The 17,288-nt window shown below is 36.3% G+C and overlaps 1 protein-coding gene, 3 non-coding genes and 1 pseudogene across 4 annotated transcripts; all 5 read right to left on the bottom strand.

The window, feature by feature from the left end:
* Positions 1–388: 388 nt before the first annotated feature.
* Positions 389–11,641, bottom strand: LOC113303584 (annotated as a pseudogene).
* On the bottom strand, positions 575–3,723 carry LOC113306241 (3-hydroxyisobutyryl-CoA hydrolase-like protein 3, mitochondrial). The gene is made up of 5 exons (XM_026555199.1): positions 3,618–3,723; positions 2,175–2,230; positions 1,975–2,061; positions 1,053–1,118; positions 575–949 (listed from the first exon to the last, which is right to left on the bottom strand). Exons 1-5 carry the CDS (start codon positions 3,721–3,723, stop codon positions 575–577), a joined length of 690 nt encoding a protein of 229 aa, XP_026410984.1.
* Positions 1,354–1,427, bottom strand: TRNAV-AAC. The gene has a single exon. It is a non-coding gene; the product is annotated as a tRNA-Val (tRNA).
* Positions 5,671–5,744, bottom strand: TRNAV-AAC. Its single transcript has one exon. It is a non-coding gene; the product is annotated as a tRNA-Val (tRNA).
* On the bottom strand, positions 9,149–9,222 carry TRNAV-AAC. The gene has a single exon. It is a non-coding gene; the product is annotated as a tRNA-Val (tRNA).
* Positions 11,642–17,288: the final 5,647 nt, after the last annotated feature.

The raw sequence follows: 17,288 nt of genomic DNA, 5'->3' as shown, positions 1-17,288 counted from the left end.
TTAGAGTGAAAACCGAACCTAACTCTCAGGAATAGGTTCGCTTGTTATTAGAATTTAATATAAGCCAAACTAGGATCTTGCAAATAGGTTGGAAGTTGGAAAATGAAGGTTCGGCTTATAACGTTAACAAATTCAGCTAGCCAAACTGTTCATCAATTTAGTGGGTTCGGCTTATATTTTTAGGCCGAACATAGTCCTGGTTCGCCTAACCATGATGAAAAATACATTTTTTTGATGATTTCAAACTACAAAAGTGAGATTAAACATTAAATAGAAGTGTACATGTGTGTTAAAAGCATTGGGTTCCTCATCTATGTATTTATCATCTGGATTTGCCTCATAAAAATCATCATCTTGAGTTTGAGTTTGTGTAAAATCATTCTCATAATCTAAGAAATCAGCCATTTCTGGATCATTGTTGTAGTTGATCATCCTCCATTGAATCAAGAAAAAAAATTTCTCACAAAGGGCAGATTTGCCATTATAAAAAGTTTTGGTTAAGGAGGTTTCTGATTTTGTTATTTGACATCCTTTTTTATCTTTATTCAGTATACCTAGAAAGATTTAGGTATGCCTAAAAACAACCTTCAAAAAAGAAAGCTGGCCCTTGTTCATCAAACTGCCCAGACACCATCAGCAAAAAATCACTTTGGAGTGCAGATCTTACTGTGATGCGGTATTCAGCTTTCGTGACACACCGTTTTGCTGCAAAATCAAATTGAAGGGATATAAATTCAAAATCACATGCTTTAACATGTTTGGAACTCACGCATAAGTAACAACGATGAACAGGAAAACTAAAGTATAGAACCCAAAAACTCACTTCAGATAACCTGTTGTCTCCATTTCCTGATGCAGATGGAACTAAAAAAACAAGTTTTTGCGACGTTGAGAGAAACGAGTGGCCTTTTTCCCAGTCCTTGAAGTGCCTCATTAGCCCACTCCGCCACTGCAAAATAATGAACAGCGATCCTAATGCAGATGCAACTAGAAAAACAAGTATTCGTGACGTTGAGAGAAAAGGGTGCCCTTTTTCCCAGTCCTTGTAGTGCCTCATCAGCCCCTTCCGCTACTGCAAAATAATGAACAGCGAACGGGATGAAAAGTGGTACATGTTCCTGCATACAAAGCCATGGTATGGCACAAATTCCAATAAGAGAACACAATCTCCAATCAAATATAAGGTGTGGGTTGTTTTATGCACAATTCATCTTTATCATTTTTGTGAGACCCTCGATGATGTGTGGATTCTTTTTAAGCGAGCTACGAAACAACACCAGACACAACTAACAAGCTGCAAATTATAAAAAACTGAAGATAAAAAAAAAATTAGTCTATAAAAAAAATATCATATGGCTTCGCCCAGGTTTGAACTGGAGACCTTCAGTGTGTTAGACTGACGTGATAACCAACTACATCACGAAACCGGTGCTAACTGTCTACAAAAGTTGATATAGGTATTTTTGAGAAGGTAATAATATTATAATGCTGATCAACCAGCACAAGTGGAACATGGTTAGCTGATTAATTGTTACCTCTTGGCTTTTGCATCCTTGAAACAGGAAGCTTGTCAGATCTGGCAACACTGCTTATATTTCTATCATAGTAAGCGCTATCAGAAAATAAAAGTTCTTTCCCATATGGCGGGGTACTAGAATTGCGGAGCAACTTCATAAATAAAACTGAAGGAATATATTTTGTTTGAGGACTAAAAATATTTACGATTTAAGCTCTGAGAATAGGTAGGTATGTGACAGCTTAGATGTCCACAAATACAGAAAGTAGAGAAGCTCATAGATTTTGTCATCTCACAATCAACAAAAATGTCAAAAATAAATTGCCAGTGCACTCTGTACAATAATTTAATTTATTACTAAGTTGTAACCAACATACCTACAACTTCAGTACTCAGTTGATGCTTCTTTAGTTCTTGTATGATGTCATTGACCGAGGCTCCTTGCAGAAGTCATGAACCAGTGCCTTCACAGCGTTGTCTGGGTCATCCCAACTGTTTGCATAACAGGTAAAACAAGAATTTAATAATATCTGCATCTCAACAAACTAGAAAAAAAAAAGAGCAATTAAAACATTATATGACGTACTAGGTAAACGCAAGAAGTGACTCCATTAATATGCCCAACTTCCGGACGGCATTAGTGAGTCCAAAGATCCACAAATAGTGCACTGGCAGGGGATGAAATCCTTTGACCAGTTAGTCCAAGATAAGAACCTTCGTGAAGAAAAAAACACATTTATCACGAGAGGGACAAAAAAAGGAAAATATAATGTTTTCAAATTCATCATAGGAAGATTGCCACGAGTGACTCTCCAATAGGTTTAATTAAAAAACCCTCTTTGACTGGAAGCTTTTCATCATGGTTAAAACTTCATAACTCAGAGTCATAATGTAGTACCAGGTCATTCGAAACTTTTGACATAGGTATGCGGAGTTGCAAACCATGTTTTGATTTCTACACATAAAAGTGAATCTTGAAGATTGAGAGCCGTCTTAGACGAGATAATTAACCCAGTATTCTATATATCTTTGGCACTCTTAATAGCGACTAGGGAACTTTTACTTCAAATATGAAAATAAATGGCATGAGAGGAAAAATTGAAGCCCTGTGACATAGCGACATGTGCAATGCTTACTCAACCAAAAAAAAGAAGAGAGCAACTATAATGCTACGTAACCATAGCTTAGTCACTAATGAGAGTGACAATAGTAAGAGTGATTGAGCTTATAGGAGGTGAATTTGACCAGGAGGTCAGGTTCTAGAATGATGTTATATAGTACGAAGAGGGGTTAGGTTTGAGAAAAGGAACAAATCATGCTCGTAAACCAATCTCAGGATGCATGGATAAGAAACTGCAATTATAAAAACTTCATAACAAGTTCTGTTTTATTTAAGTGTGTCGATCTACATGGTGAAGGTATGACATTTTTTTATTTTGTTGTAATGCAGTTGAATAGGGCAAAAGCTACGAGAGCAATTCCAGCAAACAATAATTGATGATTTAGCTACACTTCAACCTAAAATGACCAGTGAAATGTGTTACCGTGTAAAGCTAAAGAAAATTGCCATAACATGAAAACTAAAGAGAGTTAACTTGCAACCTTCAACAAGCAGCTAACACCACCCCTTGTACCAGCAGAAGCACAGGTGAAATAAAACTAAAGCCCCTATTCAATGGTCGACCAAGTATAACTTTGTCTGATATAGTGATGAAACTCTATTATGATAGGGTTCGCAAGGAATTGGCATGAGCAACATAAAAAAAAAATTGAAGTAAGATTTCGCCTAGCATGAAGCAGAAGAATAAACGCTTAGTATCAACTCCAGCATGGGGCATGGGAATGAGCTGCAAACGGAATATAAAATGCTTGCCGTCCGCTAATATTTTAAGGCGTACTATGCATAAAAAGTATACACGAAATCAAGAAATAGCAGCATGGAAAACTAAGTGGAGCACTTGCATAACGTTGGCAAATACTTAAAGACAGTAGACACTCGAATAGTAGGCACCTCATAAGAATCATAGCCTAACATGCTATCTTGAAAACATATACAGGATGAGAATAATTTCATATACGTATGACAAACTTCAAGACATACCAAGGAATCCTCCTCCTGGGCTACGTTCCACTATCTGAGAAGATCCAACATCCAGAAATATGCCAATTCCATATTCTGATATAGCTGGAACAGTCCTCTGAAACATTAGTACTCACTGGTCAGGATGCTAGTGAAATGATATCAGTGGGCCATGTGTGTGACATTATGATATAATTTATAGTAAAATTTCAGAATCATAACAAATGTACCTAAGTTACAATCCGGTAACAACCGTGTCCAGATAGGCCAATTCTAAAATCCATATAAGAAAACATTCGGCACCAAGTCCCTGCTAATAGTTGGTATCATCAGTGGGAATGGGTCAACAATTTCCCAACATCTACAGCGAATTTGAACATGAAAACTGCATTTGACTAAGGTGTGTTCACAATTTGGAAATCTAGCATGCATATACAAGTTATAGCGCCTTAGGTGGTGGGAAATGTGTGATATAGACAAACAACTAGGTTGGGGCCAATATCATCCTGGTGGAAAATCTGTGTATAGTCTCCTTCTAGTGAACATGAGGCAATGCAAAAGGAGACTTTTTACAAATCTATATAGATACATACATCTTTATGAACACACCCATGATTCGCATTGCCTCCTGTTCACCATTTCAGAAATCTAAAATCTTTAACCTTTCGACTACAAAACAGGGAATATGACCACCCTGTTTGAAAATTTTCACGTTATAATTTTATAAACATGTCTTCGTGGCTATCTCACATCCCTACTTTCACCATCTCAGAAATCAAGATAGTACCTCTCCGAGACACATGAAGCTTAAATCTCTACTTGACTACAGTTTTCTCAATTGCCCAACTTCCTAATCTGAACATTCTTGGTCTTGTAGTATTACTAGCAGAAGAATTGCTTAATCACTCACCGAAACAGATTATTAACTAGACGTGTCGGGCATACACTGGCAAAAATAGACAACAAACACGTTCCCACTGAAGCTTACTATGCTCAGCCGAATTATAGATTTACAGAGGCGAAGAACAATAGTTAGAAGTTCAAAATTAACTTTATTAGATGTGGAACTAACGGGAATTCCCATGTCTTATTTTTGTTTCTCGACGTTGAGCAGCTTCCAACTCAATGTGTTATTATTGCCTTAATAGCTTAATCCATATATCTAGCATTGCAATGATGTCGACCATACCTTCAGTTCCCCTTGTTCTTGGTGGAATGGCTTAAAGAGAGCCTCTCACTTCATTTGGATCTACATCCTCAACTCTAAAAGGATTTCAATTTGGCTTCTGCAAAAGAGATAGGAGCAAGAATGCTAAAAAAACATTTATATCTAATGGACTTAATCAGTATCAAGTATGTAATGCAGACACCCACGTAGATTTGGGAAAAATGGAAACTCTTCATAAGGCCCAACAAGTATCGTGTAGTTTCAATTGAAATTGAAACCTGTACAACATTAGAACATTTCTAGTTTGGAATCTAGATCAAGGTTGGAACACTTCTAGTTTAATCAACAAGTTATGGTACAGAGGAAAAAAAAACAACCTGGTCCTTGTCCACCAAAACTGCCCGGACACCATCAGCAAAAAATCACTTCGGAGCGAGATCTTACTGAGATGTGGTATTCAGCTTTCATGACACCATTTTGCTGCAAAATCAAATTGAAGGGATAAAAATTCACTTCAGATAAACTGCCGTCTCCGTTTCCTACTACACATGCAGCTAGAAAAACAATTATTTGTGACGTTGAGAGAAAAGGGTGCCCTTTTTCCCAGTCCTGAAGTGCCTCACTAGCCCATTCCACCACTGCAAAATAATGAACAGCGAACAGGATGAAAAATGGTACACGTTCCTGCATACAAAGCCATGTATGGCACAATTTCCAACAAGAGAACACAATCTCCAATCAAATTAAAGGTGTGGGTTGATTTATGCACAATTCATCTTTATCATTTTTAGGCTACCCTTGATGATGATGTGCGGATTCTTTTTAAGGGAGCAATGTAACAACACCAGACACGACTAACAAGGTGCAAATTTCAAAAAAAAAACTGAAGATAAAAAAAATATCACATGGCTTCGCCCAGGTTTGAACTGGAGACCTTCAGTGTGTTAGACTGACGTGATAACCAACTACACCACGAAACCAGGTGGTAACTGTCTACAAAAGTTGATACAGGTAATCTCGAGGAGGTAATAACATTATAATGCCAAATCCAAAAGTACTCTGACTATGCTGATCAACCAGCACAAGAGCAACAGCGTTAGCTAATTAATTGTTACCTGTTGCATTCTTGAAACAGGAAGCTTGTCAGATCTGGAAATACTGCTTATATTTCTATCTTGTTAACGCTTGCAGAAAATAAAAGTTCTTTCCCATATGGGGGCTACTAGCACTAGGGGAGCTACTTCATAAATATAACTAAAGGAATATAATCTGTTTGAGAACTAAAAATGTTTACGATTTAAGCTCTGAGAATAGGTAGGTATGTAACAGCTTAGATGTCCACACATAGATTTTGTCATCTCACAATCAACAAAAATAGATTTCCAGTGTACTGGGTACTATGTTTTATTTTATTACTAAGGTGAAGCACAATAGTTTCTTGTAAGTTGTAACCAACATACCTACAACTTCAGTACTCGGTTGATGCTTCTTTAGTTCTTGTATGATCTCATTGACTGATTTACACGACTTTGGTAAAAGACCCTTCTACTGGGCTTCTGATTCAGGCTCCTTGCTAAAGTCTTGAACCAGTGCCTTAACAGCGTTGTCTGGGTCATCGCAACTGTTTGCACAACAGATAAAAAAATAATTTGATAATATCTGCATCTCAACAACTAGCAAAAAATAGAGCAGTTAAAATTTCAAGTTTCAATAGTGGAGATATGACGTACTAGGTAAACACAAGAGGTGACTCCTTTAATATGCCCAATTTCCAGATGTCACATAGTGAGTCCAAAGACCCACAAACAGTGCATTGGCAGGGGATGAAATCCTTTGACCAGTTAGCCCAAGATAAGAACCTTCGTGAAGAAAAAAACGCATGTGTCACGAGAGGGACAAAAAAGGGAAAATATAATGTTTCCAAATTCATCATAGCAAGGTTGCCACAAGTGAATCTCTAATCGGTTTAATTAAAAAACTTCATAAAGTCATAGTGAAGTACTAGGTCATTTGAAACTTTTGACATAGAGATGCAGAGTTCCAAACCATGTTTTGATTTCTATACATAAAAAGTCTACATATCTTTGGAAACTAAGGAACTTTTATTTCAAATATGAAAAGAAATGGCATGCCAGGAAAAACCGAAGCCCTATGACATAGCAACATGGGCAATGCAGTGCTTGCTGAAAAAAAATAAAAAATAAAAAAGCAACTATAATGCTACGTAACCGTAGCTTAGTCCCTAATGAGGGTGACAATAGTAAGAGTGATTGAGCCGATAGCAGGTTTGAGAATGATGGAGCAGGTTTGAGAAAAGGGCAAATCATGCTTGTAAACTAATCTCGAGATGTATGGATAAGAAGCTGCAATTATTAAAACTTCATCAAGTTCTGTTTTATTTAAGTGTGTCAATCTACATGGGATGACATTTTTTTATTTTGTTGTAATGCAGTTGAATAGCTAAAAGTTATGAGAGCAATTCCAACAAACAATTGATGAAATGTTTACTGTGTAAAGCTAAAGAGAATTGCCGTAACACGAAAACTAAAGAGAGTTAACCTGTAACCTCCAACGAGCAGCTAACACCACCCCTTGTACCAGCAGAAGCACAGGTGAAATAAAATTAAAGCCCCTATCCAATGGTTGACCAAATATAAATTTGTCTGATATAGTGATGAAACTCTATCATGATAGAGTTCACAAGGAATTGGCATGTGCAACATAAAAAAAACATATCTGAAGTAGGACTTTGCCTCGCATGAAGCAGAAGAATAGACGTTTGGTATCAACTCCAGCAAGCGGATAAGCTGCAAACGGTATATAAAATGCTTGCCTTCCACTAATATTTAAGGCGTGCTATGCATGAAAAGTAAACACGATATCAAGAAATAGCAGCATGGAAAACTAAGTGGAGCGCTTGCATAACGATGACAAATACTTAAAGACAGTAGATACTCGAATAGTTGGCGCCTCATAAGATTCGTAGCCTAACATGCTATCTTGAAAACATATACAGGATGAGAATAATTTCATAAACGTATGGCAAACTTCAAGACACAACAAGGGATCCTCCTCCTGGGATATGTCCCACTATCTGAGAAAGTCCAACATCTAGAAATAAGCCAACCCCCATTTACTGACATAGCTAGAACAGTCCTCTGAAACATTAGTACTCACTGGTCAGGATGCTAGTGAAATGATATCAGTGGGCCAAGTGTGTGACATAATGATGTGATCTATAATAAAATTTCAGAAGCATAACAATTGTACCTCAGTTACAATCCGGTAACAACCGTGTCCAGATAGGCCAATTCTAAAACCCACAGTAAACCCATCCATAAAGCTTATAATGTATGGCCTTCTGTAGATAGGCCAAGTCCCTGCTAATAGTTGGTCTATATAAATATGTAAAAAAAACTCTAAAAGGATTTCAATTTGGCTTCTACGAATGAGATCAGAGCAAGAATGCTAAAAACATTTATATCTGATTGACATAAACCTATCTATATCAAGTATGTAACGCAGAAACCCACCTAGACTTGGCGAAAAAGGAAACTCTTCATAAGGCCCAACAAGTATCATGCAGTTTCAATTGAAATTGGGTCCTTTACAAGATTGGAACACTTATAGTTTGGAATCTAGAGCAAGGTTCGAACACTTCTAGTCTAATCAACAAGTTATGGTACAGAGAAAAATAAAACCTGGTCCTTGTCCACCAAAACTGCCCGGACAACATCAGCAAAAAACCACTTCGGAGTGCAAATCTTACTGCGATACGGTATTCAGCTTTCATGACACCGTTTTGCTGCAAAATCAAATTGAAGGGTTATAAATTCAAAATCACATACTTTAAAATGTTTGGAACTCACACGTGAATCACAACGATGAACAAGAAAATTAAAGTAAAGAACCCAAAAACTCACTTCAGATAAACTGTTGTCTCCATTTCCAAATGCAGATGCAACTAGAAAAACAACTATTTGTGACGTTGAGAGAAAAGGGTGCCTTTTATCCCGGTCCTTGAAGTGCCTCATTAGCCCATTCCGCCACTGCAAAATAATGAACAGCGAGCCTCATTAGCCCATTCCGCCACTGCAAAATAATGAACAGCGAACAAGCTGAAAACTGGTACACATTCCTGCATACAAATCCATGGTATGGCACAATTTCTAACAAGAGAACGCAACTTCCAATAAAATCAAAGGTGTGGGTTGATTTATGCACAATTCATCTTTATCATTTTTAGGATACCCTACATGATGTGCGGATTCTTTGCAACGTAACAACACCAGACACAACTAACAAGGTGCAAATTTCAAAAAACAGAAGAGAAAATAATTATCTGTCTACAAAAAGAAAATTGAAGATTAAAAAAAATATCAGATGGCTTCGCCCAGGTTTGAACTGGAGACCTTCAGTGTGTTAGACTGAAGTGATAACCAACTACACCACAAAACCAGGTGGTAATTGCCTACAAAAGCTGATTTCTTGAGGAGTTAATAACATTATAATGCCACATCTAAAAGTACTCTAGTTCTTTCTGACTATGCTGATCAACCAGCACAAGTGCAACATCGTTAGCTAATTAATTGTTACCTCTTGCATCCTTGAAACAGGAAGCTTGTCAGATCTGGCAATACTGCTTATATTTCTATCTTACTAAATGCTGCAGAAAATAAAAGTTTTTTTCCCATACGAGGGGCTACTAGCACTATGGGAAACTTCATAAATGAAACTTAAGGAATATATTCTCTTTGAGGACTAAAAATATTTACGATTTAAGTTCTGAGAATAGGTAGGTATGTGACAGCTTAGATGTCTACAAATACAGAAAGTAGAGACGCTCATAGATTTTGTCATCTCAAGATGTATGAAGAGGGGTCAGGTTTGAGAATGATTTTATATAGTATGAAGAGGGGTCAGGTTTGAGAAAAGGAACAAATCATGCTCGTAAACTAATCTCAAGATGTATGGATAAGAAGCTGCAATTATTAAAACTTCATAAGTCATAACAAGTTCTGTTTTATTTAAGTGTGTCGATCTACATGGTCAAGGTATAACATTTTTTTATTTTGTGGTAATGCAGTTGATTAGGCTAAAAGCTACGAGAGAAATTCAAGCAAAAAATTGATGATTTAGCTATACTTCGACATAAAATGACCTGTGAAATGTTTTACTGTGTAAAGCTAAAGAGAATTGCCATAACATGAAAACTAAAGAGAGTTAACCTGCAAACTCCAACAAAGCAACTAACATCTCCCCTTGTACCAACAGAAGCATAGGTGACATAAAACTAAATCCCCTATCCTATGGTTGACCAAGTATAACTTCGTCTGATAGAGTGATGAAACTCTATCATGATAGAGTTCGCAAGGAATTGGCTTGTGCAACATAAAAAAAAACATATTTGAAGTAAGATCCTTCGTGTGAAGCAGAAGAATAGACGTTTAATGTCAAACCCAGCATGGGGATAAGCTGCAAACGGTATATAAAATGCTTGCCTTCCACTAATACTTTAAGGTGTATTACGCGTAAAAAGGTAAACACGATATCAAGAAATAGCAGCATGGAAAACTAAGTGGAGCACTTGCATAACGATGACAAATACTTAAAGACAGTAGATACTCCATAGTAGTCGCCTCATAAGAATCATAGTCTAACATGCTATCTTGAAAACATATACAGGATGAGAATAATTTCATATATGTATGACAAACTTCAAGACATACATAGGGATCCTCCTCCTGGGCTACGTCCAACATTAAGAAATAAGCCAATTCCTTCTGACATAGCTAGAACAGTCATCTGAAACATTAGCACTCACTGGTCAGGGTGCTAGTGAAACGATATCAGTGGGCCAAGCGTGTGACATAATGATGTAATCTATAACAAAATTTAAGAAGCATAGCAATTGTACCTCAGTTACAATCCGGTAACAACCGTGTCCATATAGGCCAATTCTAAAATCCATTGTAAACCCATCCATAAAGCTAATAATGTATGGCCTGCTAATAGTTGGTATCATCAGTGGGATTAGATCAACAATTTCCCAACATCTATATAGAATTCGAACATGAAAGCTGCATTTGACTAAGGTGTGTTCACAATTTGGAAATCTAGCATGCATATACAGGTGTGTTCACATTAGGTGGTGGGACATGTGTGATATAGGCAAGACAACTAGGTTGGGCCAATATCATCCTGGTGGAAAATCTTTACAGTCTCATTCTACTGAAGGGATCAATTTTTTGATCTAATATGTTCCACCAATATCAAATGACCAATACAACAAGAATAGCTAAATGAATGAATTTCTTATTTTTTTAAATATATCATTTAGGAACATAGCTGCTCAAATAAATGTCAACAAACTAATGTAATTGGGGCAAAACAAATAAACAAAATGGTGACAAGCGGACAACAAATGGAAAATCAACAAGCATCCAAAATCCCTTGCACACAAAAGAAAACAAAATTGAATTACTAAAACTGTAAACTATTACCTGCTGAGATTGCACACTTGATTCTGGGATCATTTTCCCTTTCATCAAGATAATTTTTGTATCTAATATCCATATCTGCATAAGCATCAACTTTGTAATTGATGAAATCAATCTTCCAGACTACTGAGGTAATTGAGTTACTTGGAGATTTTGAGAATTTAAGTATTGAGTAAAAGAAGAAGGATAACCTACATAGTGTTGAGAGAGCTTTTGGATGATTAAGAGTGATATTTTGCAACTCAATTGGCATGAACCTTTCCTTAAAATCATCATTACTGCTGCTACTTCTAGCCATGGTCGCCGATGTTGAGAATTTTAAGGGGGTTTTTTTGTGAGAAAAATTGGTGTTGAAAAAGAAGACAACGGATCTGACACAGAATTCGCTTTTTTTCTTTTCTTTGCTTTTTTTTCTTTATGAACTGGGCTTCAAAGTTTTTGGTTTGGGGAAATTAGGGGGAGACCCAAAAAAAAATAATATTTTCGTCCGCAGGCCCACAATTAATTTTGTATACCGTGACATCCATAATTATATGAAATTATTATACGAATCAATACGTAACTGGTTATGCATACTATCTTTTTAGTCATAACTCGTTATGCATACTATCTTTTTCATGGGTATAATTGGCAGCGCAACTTGGACATAACATATCTAAAAATCCGTGCCTTAGAATTTTACAAATTTTATATCGTTGGAAATCTTTTTAAAAGAGCTACGCAACGAGTACAAACAAGAATATCAAATTTTTGTTATTAACGAAAAAATCGGAGGTGATCCTTATTTTAGGGATTTTTTTGAAAACTTGATACTTAACCATTATGCAGTCACCAAAAACGATGCATAACACATTCTGCAGACGCATAACGAATTATGCAACCATTTTTTCGACTGCATAACAAGTTATGTATCTGCATAACAAAGTTATGCATCTATAACAAGTTATGTAACCATTGTTTTGGTTGATTTTAGCCGTACATATAAAAAATTGATGCATAATGCAGTATGCATCCATATTTACGGATGCATATCAGGTTATGCATCTATTTTCTCGATGCATAATGCATTATGTAGCCATATTTTCGGACGCATAACAGGTTATGCAGGTTTTCTGGACTGCATAACAAGTTATGCAACAAATTTTGTAGATGCATAACAGGTTATGCATCCATTTTCACGAATGCATAACATGTTATGCAGACAGTTTCTCGACTGAATGACATGTTATGCAGTCATAACCACATCATCATCTTCTTTCATGTTTCATTAACTCCCACGCAAACCATTATCTTTCAGTTATTCGGGGGCTCTTGGTCAAAATCATGTATTTGCACCATTATCTTCTTTCATGTATTTACACCATCATCTGCAATTAAACCTGCATAACAGGTTATGCAGGTTTTCTGGACTGCATAACAAGTTATGCAACAAATTTTGTAGATGCATAACAGGTTATGCATCCATTTTCACAAATGCATAACATGTTATGCAGACAGTTTCTCGACTGAATGACATGTTATGCAGTCATAACCACATCATCATCTTCTTTCATGTTTCATTAACTCCCACACAAACCATTATCTTTCAGTTATTCGGGAGCTCTTGGACAAAATCATGTATTTACACCATCATCTTCTTTCATGTATTTACACCATCATCTGCAATTAAACCTTCTTCACAACTCATCCATACAATCTATAGCTAACAACATAGACATTTTGCTGTAGCACTCATATCATCACATTCCTCCACCTCTCAATTGAACCCAGTTTTAATCCACATCCAAAAATCCTCCGCAAATCTGTGTTGTTGCTGTTGTTGTAGACCACTGCTGCCTGCAATCACCCATCGAGTCGCTACAGCTTCATTGCATCTTCGACTTGGTCTCTAAAGCACAGAAATGTCGAAGTCTCTCTTCGTTGCTCACTCCAGTCTCCATCAGCAATGTAGTAGAGAAGGACAGACACCATCTTTTTCAACTCCCTGTGTTCACAACGTCTAAAGATCTGTCTAGCACAACCACCAGTGGCTTTGAAGCTCGAGTATTCTCCATTTGTGTCTGCAATTCTGCCCAACAAGTCGACAACCATTGTTTAATCAAGAACAAAAATGGGTAAGAACCCATATCCACGGAATCGATTCAATTAACCAAAGACCCCCAATTTCAGTTCAAAACCAGAATTCCCCAGAATCCCATTTTAGTTTCTGCCAGGTACTGTTGATTTTTCAAATACAAACCTCCAATTTCAGTCCACAGCAAAACCCCAGTTGGCAGCAACAGTGGCATCTATTTCAGCTGGTTTTCTGGCATAACCAAAACTCCACCAAACTCTGTCTATATCCAGAGAACACTCGACGGAAATCAACACCAATTTGTCCTGCAAACACCACCATTACCTTCATAATTTCTCTCTCAATCGAGCACCACACTGAACCCCAACAGATCCATTTCATTTATCCAACAACTCCATATAAAACCTGTTTCAGTTAACTTCAAAAATCCCCAAAATCTGTTGCTTAAACTTCTCGTATATAGCCATGAATCAATGGAAGAAACCCTAAGTCAAATCATCGAACAACACCAGTTCTTCAATCAACAGACCCCAAATTATACCACCTGCAATCAATCCACAAGCAATCACACCCAAATTCAATCGTTGTTGTTGAGAGAATTGAAGCAATTGGCTTGAAATTCAACCCCCAAACACCACAGATCCATTCTCGTCATCGCTGATTCAATCAATCCTTGATGTCTCCATTTCAGTTCAACTGCAGAAGCTCAAAATGATGCTCAGATCCCCTTTCAACCCCCAAATACGAAGATGTTGAGATTTACCCGTGAATTGAAGCTCCAATGAAGAACTGAGACGAAAACAGTAGGGAGATACGAATCGGAGAAGAAGAAGAAAAAAGACTGAAACATAATTTCAGAAATTATGGGTTTGGGAGATATTTTGTCGTAGAAAATGGGTGCGCGCCTGTGTTTTTTTGAGCATGGGTTTCACAGTGGGAAGAATCTGTAAAATGGGTATGTCTCTTGTTTTCACTTTTGGTTTTGGGCTTCATAGGATTCAAATGGAAGCCTATGAGTTGGGCGTAGAGGGGCTTCATATGGATTCCTAATGACCAAAAAATTGGTTATGGGGTATTCTTGATTTAATATCAAATATCTAAAATATCCTTCAACTAAAAATAAAACTTAAAAACTAAAATGAAAACTCATTCTAATTCTAAAATTAGCTCATCTTCTTATAAACTTCATATCCTTCATCAATCTAATCCTTCCCTTTGTTTTTCAATTGAAATCGCTTCATCATCATCGAAAAACCTCAATTCCGGTTATCTAAGTACACTTTTATGTCTTCGTCTTTTTTCAACTGAATTTTTTTAGATTCGAAAAACATATCATTTTTTCTCTTCCAGGTGTTTGAAACGGATCAAATTGATTGAAATCAGGAGAAAAATCAAGGTTGCAGATTCACTTACGGTTAGGTATTTTTAATTTCCTAACCACAAAATTGTTTCCTGGAGCTGTTATAGTTAGCAAACTAAAAACTTTTATAACCGTAAATAAAAAAATAAAAAAATATTGTAGGTGTTACGGTTAGAATCTAACCGTAAATAGGTTTACGGTTGGGTTCGACTCTCCAAGATCCAACCGTAAAAAATCCCAAACTAAAAAGAAACTGAAGTTTTTGAATGAATTTAACCATAAATCTTTTGTTACCTAACTAAACATGTCTTAATTAATATGAAATATTTTATTTACCTAATGTCTAACTTACTTCTTTTAATTACCTAATTTTGTGGATCACAAAACTACCATTGGCTTTTTTATTACCAACCTAACAAACCTGTACTAAATGAATTGATTAAGATGTGTGTATTGCCTGTTAGCCAGTTTTATCTACATTTGAGATAAACATGTATCTTAGAGCAACTTTAGTGTTGAGGTTCTATAATCTCAAATTGGTATCCCATATATAGCTTTTTTTTTTGGCAATTTGGTTTGTGACGTAGCGGGAGAGTGATTGTTATAAGTTCACGCAGTTTAGTTTCAGCCTAAACGTTATTAATAAAACCGCCTCAATCAAACGGATTTTATAAAATCGTTTCATATCAAACGTGATTATAAATTCCTTTTAGAGATCAGAAGTAGTTATAAATTCCTTTTAGAGTTAGAAGTAGTTATAAATTCCTTTTGGAGTTAGAAGTAGTTATATATTCCTTCTAGAAGTTAGAATAGAAGTAGTTATAAATTCCTTCTATAGTTAGAAGTAGTTATAAATTCCTTTTAGAGTGAAAAGTAGTTATAAATTCCTTCTAGAGTTAGAAGTGATTATAAACTCGTATTTTATATGCGGTTTACTAAACGCATTTTTAGGGACCGTCCGCACTACACGGATTTTTAAATGCCTTGTACTTTCCAAACAAAATTAAAAAATGTGTTTAGTGATGGACGTAATTTATAAATGCGTTTCAGTATAGACGGTATTTATAAGAACGTGATGCTATATTCGATAATTGCCAAATACAGTTCTCAAATATGGAAACTTGGTTTGGCAATTTGGCATTTTGGCTACGAATATGACTTTTGACAACCAAGAGTGTGCTTTGTTTTGTTGCCAAATAGCTTTTGGAAACAACGCTGCGGTTGCTCTTACATATTAAGAATTCCATTCCTAAATGGACACGTTGTTCAGAATTCCATTTCTCCAATTGAGATAAATACGTTGGTTACTTAGGTGTTAGGAATTCCATTCCTCCATTAATCTAATTTAATAACTAATACTTCTAGATTAGATAATCCAATTAAATGGTTAACACTAATTAAATGAGGATAAATTTGCCATTATGAAAATATTTTAGATAAGGGGTGAAAAAGCGGGGGTCTAACAACACCACCCAATATTTCGCTTAGCAATCTGTATGGACAAACTCCAACATACTTTTAACAGAATCAACAAGACTCAATCAATTAAAAGTACATCAATGAGTTTATATATCTCTCTCTTGATTTGATTTCCTCAAGCAGAAATTGCGAGTACTAATCAAATACAAGGAATAATTTGGATGGTAACAAAGACCAATATCCAAGGATCAATCAATTACAATCAACAACCAAAAGTTGGATTACTCTGATTGATGATCTAGCGCACAACCTGTATTATTTCAATTATAAAGATAAAACAATATAATGCGGAAACTGAAATAACACAGACACCAGAAATTTTGTTAACGAGGAAACCGCAAATGCAGAAAAACCCCGGGACCTAGTCCAGATTGAACACACACTGTATTAAGCCGCTACAGACACTAGCCTACTCCAAGCTAATTTCGGACTGGACTGTAGTTGAAACCCAATCATTCTCCCACTGATCCAAGGTACAATTGTACTCCCTACGCCTCTGATACCAGAAGGATACTGCGCACTTGATTCCCTTAGCTGATCTCACCCACAACTAAGAGTTGCTACGACCCAAAATCGCAGGCTTTGACAATAAACAAATCTGTCTCACACAGACAAGTCTATCAAAGGATCAATCTGTCCCCCACAGAAAAACCCTAAAGTTTTTGTTCCGTCTTTTGATAATAATCAAGGTGAACAGGAACCAATTGATAATCCGGTCTTATATTCCCGAAGAACAGCCTAGATAAATCAATCACCTCAGAACAATCTTAATCGTATGGTAGCGAAACAAGATGTTGCGGAATCACAAACAATGAGACGAAGATGTTTGTGACTACTTTTTATATCTTTCCTATCAGAGATATTAATCTCAAGCCAATCAATCTGATTGTACTCGTACGATAGAAGATGCAAGATCAGATCACACAACTACGATAAAAGTAGTATCGATCTAGCTTCACATCCCAATGAAGTTGTTAACCTGGTTTTAGAAGAAGAAAACCAAAGGTTAAAGGAGAAACGACTCTAGCACGCAAACTAGTATCACACGTGAAGTGTGGGGATTAATTTTGCGGAGTTGCTAGATATCCCCTTATATAGTCTTTTAAATCAG

The sequence above is a fragment of the Papaver somniferum genome, chromosome 8, assembly GCF_003573695.1.
Source record: "Papaver somniferum cultivar HN1 chromosome 8, ASM357369v1, whole genome shotgun sequence".
Taxonomy (NCBI): Eukaryota; Viridiplantae; Streptophyta; class Magnoliopsida; order Ranunculales; family Papaveraceae; genus Papaver; species Papaver somniferum.
This window is presented reverse-complemented; position numbering and strand designations above follow the sequence as displayed.

Coding starts and splice junctions, on each gene's coding strand:
- LOC113306241 (XM_026555199.1), bottom strand. CDS start 3,723: ATGTTTCAGAGGACTGTTCCAGCTATATCAGAATATGGAATTGGCATA. Junction 2,231..3,617: donor CCCAGGAGGAGGATTCCTTG/GTATGTCTTGAA, acceptor TTCTTCACGAAG/GTTCTTATCTTGGACTAACT. Junction 950..1,052: donor TAGCGGAAGGGGCTGATGAG/GCACTACAAGGA, acceptor ATTATTTTGCAG/TGGCGGAGTGGGCTAATGAG.